The 19,108-nt window shown below is 39.0% G+C and overlaps 1 protein-coding gene and 2 pseudogenes across 2 annotated transcripts in view; 2 read left to right on the top strand and 1 right to left on the bottom strand.

Annotated features, from left to right (window-relative positions):
- The first annotated feature begins 499 nt into the window (after nucleotides 1–499).
- On the top strand, nucleotides 500–1,595 carry LOC112863860 (anamorsin pseudogene; annotated as a pseudogene).
- Nucleotides 1,596–3,845: 2,250 nt separating this feature from the next.
- UTP20 (UTP20 small subunit processome component) overlaps nucleotides 3,846–19,108 on the top strand; it is a 110,564-nt gene continuing 95,301 nt past the window's right edge. For both annotated transcript variants that reach the window (XM_025926960.2, XM_086712547.1), the window contains exons 1-12: nucleotides 3,846–4,057; nucleotides 5,009–5,089; nucleotides 8,156–8,222; nucleotides 8,359–8,491; nucleotides 9,173–9,361; nucleotides 12,873–12,954; nucleotides 13,628–13,765; nucleotides 14,237–14,392; nucleotides 14,990–15,136; nucleotides 15,220–15,354; nucleotides 16,544–16,621; nucleotides 18,441–18,619. In XM_025926960.2, the coding sequence (XP_025782745.1) occupies nucleotides 4,013–4,057; nucleotides 5,009–5,089; nucleotides 8,156–8,222; nucleotides 8,359–8,491; nucleotides 9,173–9,361; nucleotides 12,873–12,954; nucleotides 13,628–13,765; nucleotides 14,237–14,392; nucleotides 14,990–15,136; nucleotides 15,220–15,354; nucleotides 16,544–16,621; nucleotides 18,441–18,619 (1,430 nt within the window). In that variant the 5' untranslated portion in view covers nucleotides 3,846–4,012. The remainder of the gene's footprint in view (nucleotides 4,058–5,008; nucleotides 5,090–8,155; nucleotides 8,223–8,358; nucleotides 8,492–9,172; nucleotides 9,362–12,872; nucleotides 12,955–13,627; nucleotides 13,766–14,236; nucleotides 14,393–14,989; nucleotides 15,137–15,219; nucleotides 15,355–16,543; nucleotides 16,622–18,440; nucleotides 18,620–19,108) is intronic.
- LOC112863987 (U2 spliceosomal RNA) lies at nucleotides 17,194–17,404 on the bottom strand (annotated as a pseudogene).

The following is a 19,108-nucleotide window of genomic DNA, read 5'->3' as shown; positions in this document are numbered from 1 at the left end:
CAATATCTGTGAAACACAATAAAAATGAAGCATGAGAAAATAAGGTATGCCTGTACAGGAGAATCATATAATGAGTAACAATGCAATATAGAACTTGCAAGTGTCAGTTCTTTTAGTGTCCTTGATTTTCATTTTTCTCTCCATTCCTTATTGTCCCATTAACTCCACCATCAAAAATAAACAACAGAGAAAGAAAAGGACACAATTATCTGGGGTGATTTTAGCAATAGGCTGGGAATATTGCTTAGAGTGAGGGCTCTTACCTTCAGGGGACTGAAGACTTCTAATTTTCTGCAATCATCTACACACTTCAGTGTGAATGAGCTTATCTGCTTTTTTCTAAGGAGAAAGTCTGCAGCTTTCACAGAATTCCTTAAGAGACTTGTGATGCATTAAGGGGAAGGACCACCTAAAGAAAAAAAGCCAGTTAGCTTACTGGAGGCAAGCCAAATATTGGGCACTTCTATACTTTATTATTAAAAAATCCAGAAGCCAGGAGCCAGCCCTGAACAGAAGTTTCTAGGTCCATCAGCACTGCAGGAATGGCAACTTATGGGATCTTGGCTGGCCAGTCTGTGGCAGTGGTCTGGGGTAAGTCATCTTTGGTGGAAGCTCTGAAATATCTGATAGATAAGCTTCAAACATTAATCAGCAATGAGGGCCAAGTGTCTGTGGAAAACATCAACCAGCTGTTGCAATCTGCCCACAAAGAATCTAGCCTTGACATTATTTTGTTGGGTGTAATTCCTAGAAGCACTACTCTGCACAGTGCTGAGATTTGGGCTGAGATGCCCTGGTGGATGTCTTTTTCTGAAAGAGCTGGTAGAGACAGCTGTAGTCAACAATAGCAAAGGGAGGACATCTAAGCTGTGTTTGGCCCTGACTCTTTCTGGTCTTGTGGAAGTGAAAGAGCTGCAGCAGGAGCCCTTAAACCCTGAAGAGATACAGTCTGTCCAAGAACACCTGTTACCAAAGTGACAGTTTGCTTTGTTTACAGATTGCTGGCAAAAACCCAACTTTGAAGTGTGTTCTTCTGGTCAACTGAAGCTTTCCATTGCCAAGAAGTCTTCTCCTCTGATGAAGCCTGCTATGGACCCTGCAGCAGCCAAGCTTTGGACCCTCTCAGCCAATGACATGGAGGATGAGAGCATGGATCTCATTGACTCCGATGAGTAGCTGGATCCGGAAAATTTTAAGAAGCCAGATTCAGCTTCCCTGTGGGCTCCTTTGTGTGAGGAAGGGGGAAAAAAAGAGGAAGAATTGCACCTGTGGCCTCACTCTGCACTGGAGAAAGAGAAGTCAAGGGAACAGGTGAGCTCCAGCCCAAGTGGGCTTGTAGAAATTTCTACCTGGGTAATGCTTTCTGCTGTGCCAGCTGCCCTTACCTTGGGATGCCAGCCTTCAAACCTAGGGAGCAGGCACTCCTGAGCAATAGCAATCTCACTGATGCCTGGGAAGGACCCAACGAGGTGCAAACCTGCTCCTCCAGCCAACTCCTGTCCCTCAAATCCCACCATTGTGGTTCCTCCCATCTCCTCCGGATTTGCTCACTCTCTGCTTCACATGAATCCATCTGCAGGAAGGGCGCTTGGTAAACACAGTGAAGCTGGCAAGAGGTACAGCGGTGTGCAGTGCTGCTACGCATCAAAAGGCCACGGCATAACGGAGCCTCGTTACTCTGAGTGGGGAGACCTGTTTCTCCACCTAGTGTTAGGGAATAGGAGAGTGTCCTGAAGAGGGCCCTCTCCTGATGACACAATGCTGACCTAACACTCAGAGCCCGGGCATCCTTGAGTATTAACACTTTGGGACAAAGAGGGCCCCTGCCCCTATCCTAAACTCAGCATTACTGCCACTACTTATCTTCCAGACTTGGTGGTGAACTTGCATTTATTTGTTGGCGACATGAGTGAAAAGTCTCATGACCTCCTTAGGGCACCAAAGGAATCACCAAAGGAATCACCATTGGTTGCTGTGATCATATTCAGTGTCCTTCTGCCCTTTCTATCTCTACCTCACCCACTTTACTGTATTGTATCTGTCTTATTGTTTTGCTAATCTATAGTTATTAAAGTTCTGTACGTCTGCAAAAAAAGTCCATAAATGCTACGGAGCTGTTAAAAATATTTACAACCCCATGATGACATACAAAATATTGATGTTGTAATGCCAATAATAATATGAAAGTGTTTAGATCTACTTCACTTCTTCATCCGATTCCTCCACAGTCTATGCATATTTTGCTTCCTTTCTTCAATACCGGACCGTACTTGTCAAGGTCACCAGTGACCTTCACCTTGTTGGATCCAGCAGCTACTTCCCCAGACTTAGCTTTCAGCATAGTTGACCAGTGGTTCTTCATCCATGCCAAGACTAGTCTGTGTCTACCTCACTGGCTCTCTATCCCATCTCCCTTCCAGGCCACTGCTAAATGTTAGAGCACTCCAAGGATCAACTCGATCCTCTTCTCTTCTTCACCCTCCTTTCCATAGCTCTCTCCCTAAAATATCTCATCCAGTTCCACAGCTTTATAAATACTCCACATGATTCAGTAGTTAAAGAGTGTTTAAGGTATTTAAGTCACACCTCCAGTCCTGACCTCTACACCAAGCTCTGGGCAGGAATGTATTCAATTGTCTACTTAATATCTTTCCTTGTCTAAGATGTAAGCACCTCAGACTAAAATACTTCCAAACAGAATTATTATTATTATTATTATTATTATTATTATTATTATTACTATTACTATTATTATTGTGTCTTGTTCAATTCACACAACAGTGCATGGCCCAAGAAATACTTGCTGAATAAATACGTGGAAAAAAAAATACACATACAGCTGCTTGTACAATTACATTTAACAACATAAGAGTGGTAGGAAAAATACCCAAATTTTAACTGGTTGCTTATGAAATTAAGATTTTTCTTTAAAACTCCTTTTCTGGGTGCCTGGGTGGCTCAGTGGGTTAAGCGTCCGACTTTGGCTCAGGTCACATGCTCTCGCGGTTCCTGAGTTCGAGCCCTGTGTCCGGCGCTGTGCTGACAGCTCAGAGCCTGGAGCCTGCTCCGGATTCTGTGTGTCCCTCTCCCTCTGTCCCTCCCCTGTTCATGCTCTGTCTCTCTCTGTCTAAAAAATAAGTAAAACATTAAAAAATAAATTTAAAAAATAAAACTCTTTTTCTATTTTTCAATTTTATTCAGACAGTAATGGTTAATATGACTTTGGCGCTCAGAGACTTCTGCCAGACTGCCACTTACTTACCAGCTGCACATCCTTGCTTCCTTCGTATGCCAAAGGGGCTCAAAAATATGCACCTCAGAGGCCCCTGGGAGGCTCAGTCAGTTAAGCCATAGACTTTGGCTCAGGTCATGACCTCAAAGTTTGTGAGTTCGAGCCCGCGTTGGGCTCTGTGTTGACAGCTCAGAGCCTAGAGCCTGCTTCGGATTGTTTCTCCCTCTCTCTCTGCCTCTCCCCCACTTGCACTCTGTCTCTCTCCCTCTCTCAAAAAAAAATAAATAAATAAAATGTAAAAAAAAATTAAAAAATGCACCTCAATTATGTCCATGTAGCGTTCACACTGCGCTTTTCTGTAAAATTCTGGATGTAAAGAGCTTTGCGTGGTATAAGCCTCATAGTGAAGGGTAGTGATTGTTAGTCGATAATACTGACAGGGAGATTTTCTTTTATAATAAAAATACATATATTTTTTTTATAAGTCTTCCCTGAAAGGAGAAAAAGAATTCCACGCCTACTCCAACATCAACTCACCGCGGCCCCGCCCGCTTCCCAGAAGGCTGCGACTGCTCGGTCGGCTTTTCCGCCCACGTGATCCTCCCAGGCTCCTCCCCATCTCCAACATGGCCGCGCCCAGGGGCACAAGCCGCACGTGATGGAGTCCGAGCACCTGGAAATTGGAGCGTGCAAGTGTGTGAGCAAGTTTACCTCCGTACCATCGGTTCCATCCTTTCGACCCTTACCTAGGTCCTCGCGGGCCCCTGTGTCTCTGCCGCCATGAAGACAAAGCCTATGTCCCACAAGACGGAGAACACGTACAGGGTAAGCAAAGGCACTTGGGCCAGGAACCGTGGGTACCTGCTGCCTCAGCTTTGGAACTGGGTCTGAGCGGGACACTGGGGGCTGAGGTGTTCTGGGCGGAGCGTGAGTCACTTACCTGACAAAAGAGAGGGACTTGGCTGGTGTAGAAAACATGGGATGGGGAAAGACGTCTGAATAGCACGTTTCGCCCGCGGTTTGTGGGGTCTGGCCTGCCTGGGAATTCCTTTTGGTCCAGAGTTAAATTCATTATCACAGACTAATTGCTTAGGAGATGTTTTCCACTACTCTTTTCTCCTTAAAGACCGAATTGAGGGGCGAGCCGGCGGAAGGAGGTAAGTAATTTGTGGCTAATGGCTATGACACCACTTTCAGTTTTTCTTCTGAGAGTTTCTTTGCTATTGTACCAATCGTATATCTGTATGTGTTTAAAAACACTATTGTTGCAACGACTTAGCCAGATCCCTGTGCTTGTAGCGGGTTATGAAACCTAACAGTAGATCCAGGGAAGCCACATCACCGACTTTCACCTGGATCCACCACAATTTAGTGTGGAAATTTTATTTGAAATGACATAACTGAACTTTTGCAAATACATTCGTGGAAGTATTTAATTTTCTTCATATAGTAGTAGTACAGGGCGTTTAACGCTATGTCTTTGCGCTTGTTTTTACACTTCTCTTTTGTGACTCATCAGTGATGTCTACGTCTAGTTTCAAAACACAATTATATATTTTATGATTGATTGAAAATACAAATCTGAAATTGCAAGAGAAGCATACTGTTATTCGTAATGATAGTACGTGAGGAGGCTTATTGAAACTTTAAACTTTATATTTTCACAAGGCAATTGTGGACATGTAATTATTATATTATACAGCGCTTAAAACAGATATTCAAGATGTGATAAGTGTTAAATGATGATTGTATATTAAATATCCTTCCCGTTCGCAGTTTCTTACATTTGCTGAACGATTGGCGAATGTGAATATTGATATTATTCACCGGATTGATAGAACTGCAAGCTATGATGAGGTAAGAGAATGTTTACTAGCCGATCTTCAAGTATTCACAGTTGGTTTTTTAGTCTCTCCTCTTAGAAGTGAATTGTTTTTCAAGCCATTCCTTAATGAATATGAAATGCATTATACCTGTGTGATTTTATAAGTTGCTACATATGGCAAATTAGATCTCAATTAAAGCAAATTAGAAATTTATGGGCTCAATAGCCATATGTGCTACAATATTAGACAAGTGTAGATATGGAACATTTCCATCATTGTGGAAAGTTCTATCAGGTGATACTGTGTTAGACAATTGGCTTGATACCTAGATACTTAGGTTTCTGTGATTCCAGCCTCTCCCTTTTCCATGTGCATTCTGATTGCTGGTGCAGATTCATTTTCCTGAAGCTACAGTTTTTAAGAGGTTTTAAGAACATCACTTTTCCAGGGCTTAGTTTCTTCCTTTACAAAATGAAAGGAGCTAGATTTCCAGTTCTAACCATGCTCTCAGTCACACCTGTACTTAAAAATCTTTTGCTGCATCTTCATTATGTCCGTGTTACCCTATTAAGGTCCTCTATAACATGCCTTTAACTTAGGGGTTCAACTTCAGTTCTTACAGTTCTTCACTTATAACTCTAGTCAGACTTTGCTCACTGTCCCTTTGGATGCCTTATTCCAACGTGTGAATTCAATGTGTTAAATGATGTGATCTGGGTAAGCACATAATGCTTCATTTGTATAGGTTTTAGCATGGCAAAAAGGACAGGAAATACTGTTTAATGTTGAGAGAGAAACCTATATAAAGGAACAGAGACTAGAAAATTCATGTGACATTTAAGAAACTGCAAAACATTTCAATGTGGTTTTTAATTATATGTATAGTGTTTGTGTTGATGGTGACTGGGATAGGGGAAGGAGATAGCTGGTGAGAGATAAAGCTGAAGAAATAGTCAAGGAGCATAAAGAACTTCACATGTCAAGCTAAGTTTGGATTCTATCCTGAAGCTATGGGATGTCATTCTTGGAGTAAGGTAGAGGAGTGTGTGACATGATCAGGTCTCAGTTTTAGATCTCTCTAGCTTTAATGTGAAAGGAAGAGCAGGATTGGAGTCAGGACAACCTGTTGTGAGGATTTGGTAGTCATCTAAGTGAGAAAATTATTATGGTAGCAGCAGTCAAGATGGAGAGAAGGATTCCAGAGATATTAAAGAAGTAGAATGGAGAGGACTTGTGACCTGCTGGTTATGGAGGGAAGGAGGTTAAAGTTTGGTTCTAACAACTGGGTGGTTGAGGACATCACTTATTAAGGTAGATTTGTAGGAAGAGATGCAGGGGGTTGATTCTTTTTGGGGCTTACTGAATTTGATGTACCTGTGGCCATCCAAATGATGGTGTCCAAAAGCTATTTGGATATATGGATCTGGAGGAGTACAGGTGATTTTGGAGGTGGAATTATAGATTTAGAATTCAGTATATGGTTTATAATTTAAGCCACAGGAGAGATAGATGGTTTAAGAGGTAGAATGTCAGGTTAGAGAAGAGAGCCTAGGATCTGATCTTGGGCTGGATGGTCCAGAATGGTCTCAATCACATTTTAACTGGGGCTTGTTAGTCCTAGTTATCCTCATGGCTGTTTACTCTCTGATAAGCTAGACTAGGCCTCTTTTCATGATGGCAGAATCTTTTCAAGAGAGAGAAAGCAGAAGTCATAAAGCCTCTTAAAGCCTAACTTTGGCAGTTGCAAGATCACTTCTGTTGCACATTATAGGTCAAAGCAAGTCAGAAAACCTGGCCAGATTCAAGGAGTGAGAAAATAGACTCCATCCCTCTGTGGTAGGGGCTGTGAGTCACATGGCAAAGGGACAGGGACATAGTCTACCACAAAATGGCTGACATGTGCCTGCTGCTATGCTATACCGGGAATGCCTTCTTCATTTAGGTTTAAACTGCTAGGTGTATTTCTCTCTCTTAAGAGACACCGAACAAAATTTAATGAGATCCTCTTTCTTTCCCTCTATTCTGCCTATTGATTTATCTTCATTTTTATTTTTTAAAGATTTCCAAAGCACTCTTTAAAGGTTTGCTCTTTTTTTGAGATTGTAGATTTGGCATGCAGTTTGTGTACTAATTTGTACTGTCACATTCCACTCACACACACACATACAGTAATAATTTTATTGATTTTACCTTTCAAAGTACAAAGTAATGTACACTGGGATAATAAGCTAAACAGTATGACAACATATTGGTGAACTTAGAAAAACTTGTTATCTCACCTCTCCTACCCCTTATTGTCAAGGAAACTAATATGAACAATTTGGTATATATATATTCTGTACTTTTCTGTCATACAAATATTTGCAAATGTGTATATTTATAGAGGTCTTTTCAAAAAAATATTGGCTCCTACCATATACTTTACTACGTAACTTGCTTTTACGTTTTGGGAGTTTATCCTCAACATCCTTCTAATTCAATATAGATACAACTATTCTTAGTAGCTATGTAATATACCTTAGAATTTATGGACCATGAGTTACAACAAGCACTTTCCTGTTGTTGGATATTTACACTTTTTATGTTTTCCACCCACTACAATAAAGTTCAATAAGCATCCTTATACTAGTATGTTTGTAAATTTTATAAAAAGCATCTCCAGAATGGGAATTAATGGGTCAGAGGGCATACCTGTTTTGTTTTTGTTTTTGTTTTTTTTTCATTTTAATGATTGCTGGAGTATTTTCCCATAAGGTTGTAATTCATATTTCCAAAAGCAGAATGAAAGAATTATAAGAGCACATTTTTCTGGGCCTAAAATTGTAGAAAACAGGAAAAAAAATTTTTTCTTTAGTGTGACTATCACATAGGTTTTAAAGAATCATTTGCTGCAACCAAATCAACAAAATACTGTGTTTATAAATCCTTTGCCCATATTATACATCTGATTGCTTTTTGAGTATGTTAGTTATCACCCTTTAAAAAAAATGTGTTTAAACTCCTATTATCATTGTCTCAAGGTATCATTATTCCTATTTACTTTGATCATAGATTTTCTTTGAGTTGCCTGATTAATGGACTGCTTTAATCTTGGCAGGAAGTCGAAACCTACTTTTTTGAGGGTCTGCTGAAATGGAGAGAATTGAACCTTACAGAACACTTTGGTATTTTCTATTTTGCTTCTATTTTATTCTCCCATCATTTGTACTTTATGTGTTTAAAACGACTAAATTAGTGGTATGGTAGAAAAGCAGAACCTATTCTCTCTCTCTTTCTCTCTCTTTTTTTTTTTTCACCCAGGAAAATTTTACAAAGAAGTTATTGACAAGTGCCAGTCCTTCAATCAGTTGGTCTATCATCAAAATGAGATAGTTCAGAGTTTGAAGACTCACCTGCAAACCAAGAACAGTTTTGCTTATCAGCCCCTTTTGGAGTAAGTAACGTGTTGAGAGAAAGCTCAATGACATTTATCTGAATTATAGAAAGGTTGTGTTTTATACTACATTTGCCTTAGATCTGGTGTCTGTAATTTGGAAACAAGAATGTACCTTTTCTGTTAGATCAGAACATTAGTGAATTGCCAAAAAGCAGAATCTTTAGAGTTATCCTCCTTTTTTCTTTTATACATTTAAGAAAATTCATATTTCTTTCATGCTACAGGAATGAGCATAATTTGTGATTAAAAACAAAAATACGGGGTGCCTGGGTGGCGCAGTCGGTTAAGCGTCCGACTTCAGCCAGGTCACGATCTCGCAGTCCATGAGTTCGAGCCCCGCGTCGGGCCCTGGGCTGATGGCTCGGAGCCTGGAGCCTGTTTCCGATTCTGTGTCTCCCTCTCTCTCTGCCCCTCCCCCGTTCATGCTCTGTCTCTCTCTGTCCCAAAAATAAAGAAACGTTGGGAAAAAAAAAAAAAACCAAAAATACACTTTCTTGCTCCAGCTGAATTTCTTTGCTGAACTCTTAAAATGTGAAAAATTTTATGCCTTTCTCAAGACTTGGTTTGGAAGTTTTAATTAATCCTGTTATCACAGGCAATCTGTTATCATTTGTGAAATAGTCTGTCTTTTGATCTGCATGTCTCAGAATCAGTTACCTCTACTTATCTTTAATGCAGTTTGGTTGTACAGTTGGCACGAGATCTGCAGACGGACTTTTATCCACATTTTCAGGATTTTTTCCTGACCATCACCTCAATCCTGGAGACTCAGGACACAGAGTTACTAGAATGGGCTTTCACCTCACTGTCCTATCTTTACAAGTACCTGTGGAGACTGATGGTGAAGGACATGTCCAATATATACAGGTGACCCTTTTCTCTCTCTAATTCGGGTTTGGTTTGATTTTTGTCCCTTTTCAATTTTATTTTATCTTACGTACAATTCAGCACTGTTTAGTAAATTTATGGGGTTGTGCAAATACCACCATAATCCAGTTTAAAAACATTTCCATCATGGGGCACCTGGGTGGCTGTGTCGGTTGAGCGTCTGACTTCGGCTTAGGTCATAGTCTCGCGGTCTGTGAGTTCCAGCCCCGTGTCGGGTTCTGTGCTGACAGCTCGGAGCCTGGGGCCTGCTTTGGATTCTTTGTCTCCCTCTCTCTCTGCCCCTCCCCTGCTCATGCTCTGTCTCTCTCTGTCTCTCTCTGTCAAAAATAAATAAACATTAAAAAAAATTTTTTTTAAACATTTCCATCATCGCCAAAAGATTTCTCATGTCTGTCTACAAGTCAGTCCTGCTCCCCATCTGCATCAGTTTTGAGAGCAAAAGCACTATATATATATATATATGTATTAAATAGTCATGATTGTCTCTGTGAAAACAACTGTGTGCTTTAGGCTCCTCAATAGAACAGTCCTCCTCAGTAACAAAACAGTTTAACATCTGAGTTTTGTAAGTTTTTATTTTTTGTTCAAGTGCAGTCTTTATCAATACCAGCAACCAGGATTGCTCACTCTTGCCCTGTGTTTAGTTAAAAAATGTGCACTACCCATCATGCGTACCTGCTGACATGGCTGCCTGACTCTGACATATTTTTTTGATTGTTTTTCTCTGGAGTTCTGTTTGACTCCAGACTGCCTTTCCAGCTCAGTCTCTATACAAAGTTGGTTCTCCAGCCAAAGTGGTCCACATTGGCCGGTCTGCATTGGCCTGGTCTTTTCTTATCTGCAGCCATTGAAATCCTGCCTCTTGCCATCAAAGTCAGGCTTGGTTTCCATAATCTCCACAAATATTTCCGGGCACCTTAGCCAAAAGTGAAAGCTTTGTACTCTGAACTCCTCTGGTGTTCTATACACTTACGTTACACAACTTCTGTTATAATTGTTTGTTCATAGTAATGATGTTCTTTACAAACCTGTGAACTGTTCAAGAGTCCAGTCTTAAATATCTGCATTTACCCAGTCCCTAACATATTAAGTAAGCCCGAAGAGACATTCAGGGAACATTGTGAGCAAATGTGGACAGGGAAAGAGGATGAATTCAGTTGCATTTTGTTTAAGGAAAAGATTGTTTATAATCAGTTTCAGTCTGAGACTGATGGAGCTTTCCACTTGGTGTACTGATTATTTCTGCATACTTTAATTGCCACAGGAATATGTAAGATTACCACCCTCCTCCCAAGTATAGGTGTGGGTTTGGGATAGGACTATAGATTTCGTTTTTGTTTTTATACCAACCCCCTTTACCCTACCCTTGGTTGAACCACCCTTCCCTCTACCCTGCCTTGATTAAAGAATGAGAAAGAAATATTTTTCCAGCCTTTGCTGGTTCTTTGTGAAGCTTTTGGTAAAATGTATTAGAAACCAGATTACTTTGTCAAAACCAGCAAGATCTTGGGGCAGTATTCAGTAGTCCCCCCCTTATGTGTGGGGTTTATGTTCCAAGCCCCACGGTGGACACCCGAAAGCACAGATAGTACTGAACTCTGTATGTGCTATGTTTTTTTCTATGTATACACACCTATGACAAAGTGTAATTTATAAATGCACAGATTAATAGCAATAACTAATAATAAATAGAGCAATTATAACAACATACTGTAACAGAAGTTGTGTGTATGTGGTCTCTCTTTGAAAATACCTTATTGTACTGTACTCACATTTGTGATGATGTGAGATGATAAAAGGCTAATGTGATGAGATGAAGTGAGATGAACAACAAGGTAGACATTGTGGCATTAGTGCTATGCTCCTGTTGAGCTGACAGTGGTCAGTAGGAGGAGCACCTGATTCCAGACTACAGTTGACTCTGGGTAGCTGAGACCACTGAATGGAACACAGATAAGGAGGGACCACTGCATGGCTTATTTGGTTTCATGACTTCTCTTGTTACTTTTTTATCTTCTAAGCCACGCTTTCCACTTCTAAATTTATTTGCTGTTGGTGTGACATCTTCAACAGCCTGGATATTTTCACATAAGTATTACTAAAATCAAAGTCAGCACATTCCTGCTCAAACTATCTCTTCATTCGTTCATGTGTTCAGTAAGTATGTATTGTGTTAGGCCCTTTTTGGTTGCCCATTTTCCAACAGTGATACCATCTTTCTTCTCGTCAACTGAGGCTTGGTGTCTTAGAGGCATTTTTGACCCAGTTGTCTTCAAGGACCCCAAATCCTCTTGATTCCATTATTCATGTACTCACTTGATTAAGTATTTATTAAACACTGTACAGCACTTGAGATGCAATTGCAAATAGAACAGGTAAAAAATCCCTCTTCATGCAAAGTTTACAGTTTATCAGTGGAACATCTTGGGTGCATGCCTGGCATGTGTGAGGCACAGCAAAGAATCCTGGGTGGTGGGGCAGCGTGTATAAGTAGAGACTAATTAGACAGTGCCACATCATATTAATAAGGGTCCAGGCCTTGTGGGCACTGTAAGGTCTTTGCTTCCACCACAAGGACTCTTGAAATGTCTCTTGGGTCCATCTTTTGCCATTTCACTCTACCATCAGCTTCTTTCATGCCCTTGTTCGCCCAAGCTTGCGTGACTTGAACAGATTTCTAGCTGGACTGCCAGCCTCTTCTTTCTTCATTTATTTTATCCTATATCCTGCTGCTAAATTAAACTTTATGAAATATTAACTTCTTACTTAGCCAATATTTATTAGCACCTGTTATGGGCAACGAAGTGCTAGGTACTGAGGGTACAGTGTAAGAGAGATACATTCCATACTCTCCTGTCATTGGGGAGACCAGTTTAAACAATGTGATTATTCAGGTAATTATTTAGTTATAGCTACATGGCGGTGTGACCTTAAGCAGGTTGCTTGACCTTTCTGTCTCAGTTTCATTATCTGTGGAACCAGGATAACAGTTCCCACCCCATGGAGTTGTGTTGTTTACAGGAAGTAACAGAGAAAGTGCTTACGAAGATGAAAGCTAAAGCCTAGTCTCCTCTGTTTGGTGTTCACAGTGACTGGTTTACCTGAGCAGCTTTATCTGCAGCAGCCCACCCAGCCACATCACCCTTTTTCTTTCAGACAGACTAGCCTCCTTTAGATTGTTTCTGCTCGCCCCATCTTTGCTCTCGCTTTTATCTCTAGTCATACGCACTACTGTACCCACCTGAATTCTTCATATTGTTCAGGAATCAGCTCTTCATGGAGTCTTCTCTGTAAGACCTGTACCACCGGTCCTAGGATTTTTCTTGTCTGTGACCTTTATCTGTCTTGGTAGTTGAATGAGGTTTTAAAGCACTTGCTTTATACTTGAAATGTATTCCTTGCATACCTAGCACAGTGTTGGACATACAGTTGACATGGAATGTATGTTTATTAAAATGTGATTAAACATGTCTTATTTTCTCATTTATAGCATGTATAGTACACTTCTGGCTCATAAAAAACTACATATAAGAAACTTTGCTGCTGAAAGTTTTACTTTTTTGATGAGAAAGGTTAGTCTGATATATGTTTATTGCTCATTAATCCTCAAGAATCTGATGAACAGAAGCAGATATCTTTTATAATATGGTTTTATGAACTAAATATGTATGTATGTATATGTATGTGTACATATATACATGAATAAACCTTTTACCATTTTGAATTTATCTTATCATAAAATTGCTCACTAATGTAAAATAATTTGAGTCACTCGTTTATTGTTATTTAGGTTTTTGGTAGCTTTTAGTGTGTGCATATCAGAAGTGCCCTCGAATTCAAGTCAGTAAATATGTGAATGGTGAGAGTAGTAGAAACTTTTATAATAATTTCCTGGAAAGAACTGATGCCATAGTGTCACTTGTGTTTGTTTCCATAGTAAATTTTGGAGGGTCACACTGGTATTAATTTCTCTTATAAGTATATGATTTGCTTTCAAAAATAAAATATTGCCTTATGTAGTTTTTCTTGGCACAGACCTTCATATTATTTCATCGAATCACTGTTGTATATGAAATAAGAAGTGGTATACTATTATAATAGTTTGAAATCATTACAGGTTTCTCTTCCTTTTAGAATTTTATCCTAATTACATTTAACTGAACCTGTGGACCAGTAAATAATATGTATTCATTTGGATTTGTTTGTTTTGTAAATACAGTTTTCCATTTGCATTTTGTATTTTAGGTTTCTGATAAAAATGCGCTTTTCAATTTAATGTTTCTTGATCTTGATGAACATCCGGAAAAAGTAGAAGGAGTTGGACAGTTGCTCTTTGAAATGTGCAAAGGAGTTAGAAATATGTTTCATTCCTGTACAGGGAAGGTAAATAACCGGAAGGATACTTTGTGTCTGTGTGAAAGCTATTAAAAAGGAAACCCATAATATTTATGTAAATGGTGTGGAGAGAGGATAGCCTAGAATAAATAAAAAACACTAAATGGGGAGCATTAGGTTGTTGATAACAATACTTACCTAATGTAGGTTCTAGGTGATTAGGTATAGTATTTACTTAAAAAATCATTGCTGTCTTCTCCATCTGGATCCTAGAAGGTAACATAAATTGATTAATGAGTGAGGAGTAGACAGTTGGATGATAAAATTCTCCATCCTAGTTTGGAAATTCCTTTTGGGACATGTAGTTAACCATCAAAGCTACCCTGTCTTTGATTATTCCAGATCAGATTTTAAGATAGGTTAATCAGAGTGGGGAATAATCAGACTGGGAAATAACAGTGTTAATACTTAAAAATAAGATTGTACATGTTTATTTTAATGATTATTGGCTTCCCACAGGCAGTGAAGCTAATTTTGCAAAAACTAGGACCAGTTACTGAAACAGAAACTCAGCTACCATGGATTTTAGTTGGAGAAACACTCAAAAACATGGTCAAATCCATTGTGTCCTACATCTACAGGGAACATTTTGGTCCACTTTTTGAATGTTTGCAAGTGAGTTCTAATTTTTAAGGATTTGTTTGTAATAAGAAGCCCAAGAGTTGATTGTTCTTGCTCTTAGTTTAGCAAAACACTCCTGGAGATTGTATTTTTATAATTGTTATCTTTATACTTTTGCATACATACTAGGATATTTTTTCCCCCTCTATCTCCTGGTCTTTGGTTGCTTGGTGTTTGGTTTTTGGATTTTGTTTTGGATATTTTGAGATGCAATAGAACATAGTGCCTAAACGCCCTGAGAGCCAGACCGCCCCTGTTCAAATCTTGGCTTTGTCACTTACTGGTAGTGTGACTTGGGAAAGTTACTTAAATATCTGTTCCCCAGTGTTTTCATCCGGTGGGATTATGGGACAGTAATATTATCTACCTCATGGTTGTTATCAGGATTGTGAATAAACACTTACAAAGCACTTTATGACTGTGCATTCAAAAATGTTAGATATTCTTAGTGACTCCTGGTAGGTATGTCTTTCTTTCAAAACAAAGGAATGTGAAAATTTGAACTGCTTCACCCAATATTTTCATTATTGGGTTAACAGGTGAGTTTCATATGTTATAGTTATTCTTTTCTGTTAAATTCTTTATTGGCAGGAATCACTCTTGGATCTACATAGAAAAATAACCACAACGAACTGTGGGGAAAGTTCTGAACAGATAAGAAGGTTGTTAGAAACATATCTAATACTTGTGAAACATGGAAATGGATCAAAGATAACCAAACCTGTTGATGTTTGTGAGGTGAGTTCCCAACTGCATTTGTTTAGAGTCTGTTCATTAAAATCTATTGCTAAGTGTACATTGTTTTTTCTTTTATTTTACAGGTATTATGTCAAACAATACACATAGCCAATCTTTCCACAACTTGCCGGGAGACACTCTTGGCTGTAATTTCTGCTTTGATCCTGGGTGAAAATGTTTCCTTGCCAGAGACCTTTATCAAAGAAACCATACAGAAAGTAATTTACTTCAACAAATATTAATTGAGTAGTTAATAAGATGTTTAGCATTGAGTAGGCCTCCTGGGGAATACAAATGAAGTGTGCAAAGGCTCTGCCTTCAGGGAATTTATAATCTTGTTAAGGAGACGTGAGTTGTATGCTGTAATAGAGAGAGACAAAACAAAATGCGATAAAGTAAATGTTTGGCATGTATTCAGCAACACGTATAGCTTACCATGTGCTAGGTATGGACTAGGTATGCCAGGGTGGACAGTATGGTGCCTGCAGTTTTTGCTTGTTAGGGAAGTGGGGCCCAGGGAACGAGTTATTATAATCCTTTGAATTTATTGATGTCATTGAAACATAATGATTAATTCTGCTTGGGGTTGAGGGACAGAGAATGTTTTTCAACGAATTTATATTTGGGATAGTCCTTGAAGGGTGACTCGCATCTGCCAGTCAGAGAAGGTTTAAAAATGCCAGGGAACAGCACAAGGTGTGTTCAGAAAGTACAAAAATGTATGCTGATTGGGCTTCCGTGGACACAGGAAGTGTGATGTATATCAGTGAGGCTCTGTTTGGCTTTGAAAAGTTTGGTTGGGTTTTATCCTGCAAATAGTGGAAGGCCCTGGAAAATTTTTAAGCAGGATAATGATCTGATGATTTGAGATTTGCATTTTAATGAGTTTAGAAGAGGTTTTATAGGGAAGCGGGATTGAAAATAGACCAATTAGGTTCATGCTGTGCAGCAGTAAAAAGTATGGAGAAAGGTGTAAAATAGTGCTGCCTGCCGTTTCATAATTCTCTGTAGCTGGGAAAGAACTAAGCAGCTCTTAGGCAGAGGCCTGCATAATCACTGGAAACCTAGTGCCCCTCACGTCTGTAAGTAAGTTTCTTTGGCGAAGGGCAAGCATTTGGACAGAAGATTGGTTGAAGTGTGCCTGCCGCTACCTTATTCCAGCTGCCTTCCCAAGGAGAAGGGCTTAGTGCCTGTGTCTCACAGCTGGGGGTGTCCTTGCCACCAAGTTCTTTTTTGAGAGTGAGTTCTCCCGAGACTCTGTTGACTTGTATCAGGCATCCTACCACTTCTTGCTTGCAAATTAGAGGACCTTGAAGGTTTTGGGTGTTTTTTGTTTTCAGGAATGGGGAAAGTACTCTCTGTATATTTAATGTGTGTGTGTTTTTTTTTTTAACCTGTGGTCCACAGATTTTTGAGAGTGGATTTGAAAGACGTCTAATTTTGGATTTTTCTGAAGTCATGTTTGTTATGAAGCAGTTTGAGCGGGTGAGCAACTAATGTTTTGGGTTTGTTTTGTTATGGATCTGCCACGATGAAATAATCAAACTTAAAATCCTATGATTTTTGTTTGTTTGAGAGGAATAGAATAAGTATTTGATGTTTTAGTCCATATTTTTTGATGCAATTATATTCCAATTGTAGTTTATAAGTAAAACTTTGTTTCATATGCCAAGGCATTTAAAATGCCATTAGATAACCAACTTGTTTTCTAATAATCCTTGAGGAAGTTATAGAACCGTGTGGTAAAATTGAAAAAAGAGTTTAAGGAACTTTTATGTGACTTTGGAGTATAGAAAAAATAGTTTCTGAAACATTTTGGGATGCAGGAAGGTTACGAATGCACTTTATTGCTACAAAGTAAATACAGTACCTGATTTAATGAGATAGAAATCTTTCCCATTAAATCCTGACTTTATTTTATCCCTTTCCCGTCCCTTCCGTCAAACATTTGCCATTCCTTATAACTGGTCATGCATAGCATACCTCATGGAAGCCTGTCTGTGTTTGTTCTGATTTCCTCTTTAGTCATTAATATATTATCATTTGCCTCCATAAGTAAATAATAAATAAATTAAATAAATAAATAAACAAACAAACAAACCTTTGTGTGTCCTAGCCCTGTTCCTTCCTGTCCAGTGAGAGCCCTTTACCTTGCTCTGGTTTTTGTAGCAACCCCATTGTTTCCTTCTCCCCTGTTCTCTTCTTATCTTCTTAAACTGGTAAGAACAGAGACTACACTTGATCTTACCCAAAAGGCCGAGAATCCATATCTTTGGTTTTTTTATAAACACCTTATTTTTATCAGAGGACTCCTTATGTGTATTCAAACAGTCAAGCAGGGCTAAAAGACAATCACTTGATTTCCACTCACATCTCCCTCACCAGGAGCAGCCACATCTCTTAGGTTTCATCTATCTTTTTCTGTTACTTCATACTTTCTAATCATTTGAATATACTGCTTTTCCTTGATGCATTAGTTTTAGTCGTTAGCTATAGACTTCTTCTTATGGTGGATGGATTCTGATTCTTTTATACTCTCATCTTCTCAGTAGAGTTACAGCACAAATTTTGGTTGGATTCCTATTCACCATATAATTAATCCTTCCAAACAGGGAGTATTTTATAATTATGTTTCCTTTTTTTTTGTATACTTTTCCATTTTTCCTGAAGTTACAGATTGCCTCATTCTGGAATAACTGGAAATTATTTTCCTTGAATAGCTGGACAGTGAGTCTGTTTTCCCACAGCATTCTAAAATGCCTTTCACATGGCAAACTGTCAGAAAATTTAGCAGCTTGAGTTTTTGTTTTTGTTTATTTTCCTTTCTTGGACACACTCCTCCTGAAGCAGTGCAAGTCTGAATGGGTTGCTTTCTCAACACACTGAACAGATGTCATACTAGGACTTCCTTTTGCTTTTCTCCTATTTCCTGGGTCTCATGTCTTTACCTTGTTATGCTTTACTTCCTTATTTTGATGGTACACATTTTCCAGAAGTTCTTAAGAAAGGGCGAATGGAAGTAAAATTTTGAGATTTAGTACACTGGAGAATGTCTTTATTCATATTGTTCATAGGCTGGCTATAGAATTCTAGAGTTTGTCATTTTCCCTCATTTTTTCAGGCTTTTCTTCAAGGTCTTATAGCTTTCATTGTTTCTGTGAAGAAGTCTGATGCCATTACGATTTCTGATCCTGTGTTTATGATCTGGTTTTTTTTTTTCTCTCTGTGGAAGTATGAGAATCCTCTCTTCCTTAGGTGTTCTGAAATGTCTATTAATAAACGTGATTTCCTTTCTTATTTTTAGCTTTTTCTACCCAGCTTTCTCTTATACATTGAAAATTGCTTCTTGATTGGTGAGGCTGCTGTCAAAGATGAAGCTCTGGCCATTTTGGCCAAGCTCATTCTGAACAAAGCAGCACCTCCTACTGCTGGCTCGATGGCAGTTGAGAAGTACCCTCTGCTTTTCTCACAACAGACGGTGGGGTAAGTTCTAAGTCTTTATTCCCTGTAATGTTGATAGGATTACCTGTTTTATAACGTAACAAGAATGCTGTAAAAATGAAGATCTCTGTATTTTAACTGGAAAGATGTCCCTGATACATTGTTCTGTGAAAAAACAAGATGTAAAACAGTTGTTCTGTGAAAAAAGAAGATGGTCCCATTTTGTAAAGTTAAAACAGAAAGTGTATATAAGCATTGGAAAAAACATGGAAGGATACACAAATAGGTTAACTTGGTTAACGTCAGGAGGATGGAATGTGAAAGAAAGAGGTGACTGTTGATTTGTTTTAGCCTTTTATTTTAAAATAATTGTACATTCACATGCAGTTGAAAGAAATAGCATGGGGTGCCTGGGTGGCCCAGTCAGTTAAGTGTCCAACTCTTTATCTCAGCTCAAGTCTTCATCTCAGGATTGTGAGTTCAAGCCCCACGTTAGCCTCCATGCTGGGCATGGAGCCTACTTTAAAAAAA

The sequence above is a fragment of the Puma concolor genome, chromosome B4 (assembly GCF_028749965.1).
Source record: "Puma concolor isolate L17-30 chromosome B4, mPumCon1.1.hap2, whole genome shotgun sequence".
NCBI classification, from domain to species: Eukaryota; Metazoa; Chordata; class Mammalia; order Carnivora; family Felidae; genus Puma; species Puma concolor.
The sequence above is the reverse complement of the archived record's forward strand: the minus strand, read 5'-3'. Positions and strand labels throughout refer to the sequence as shown.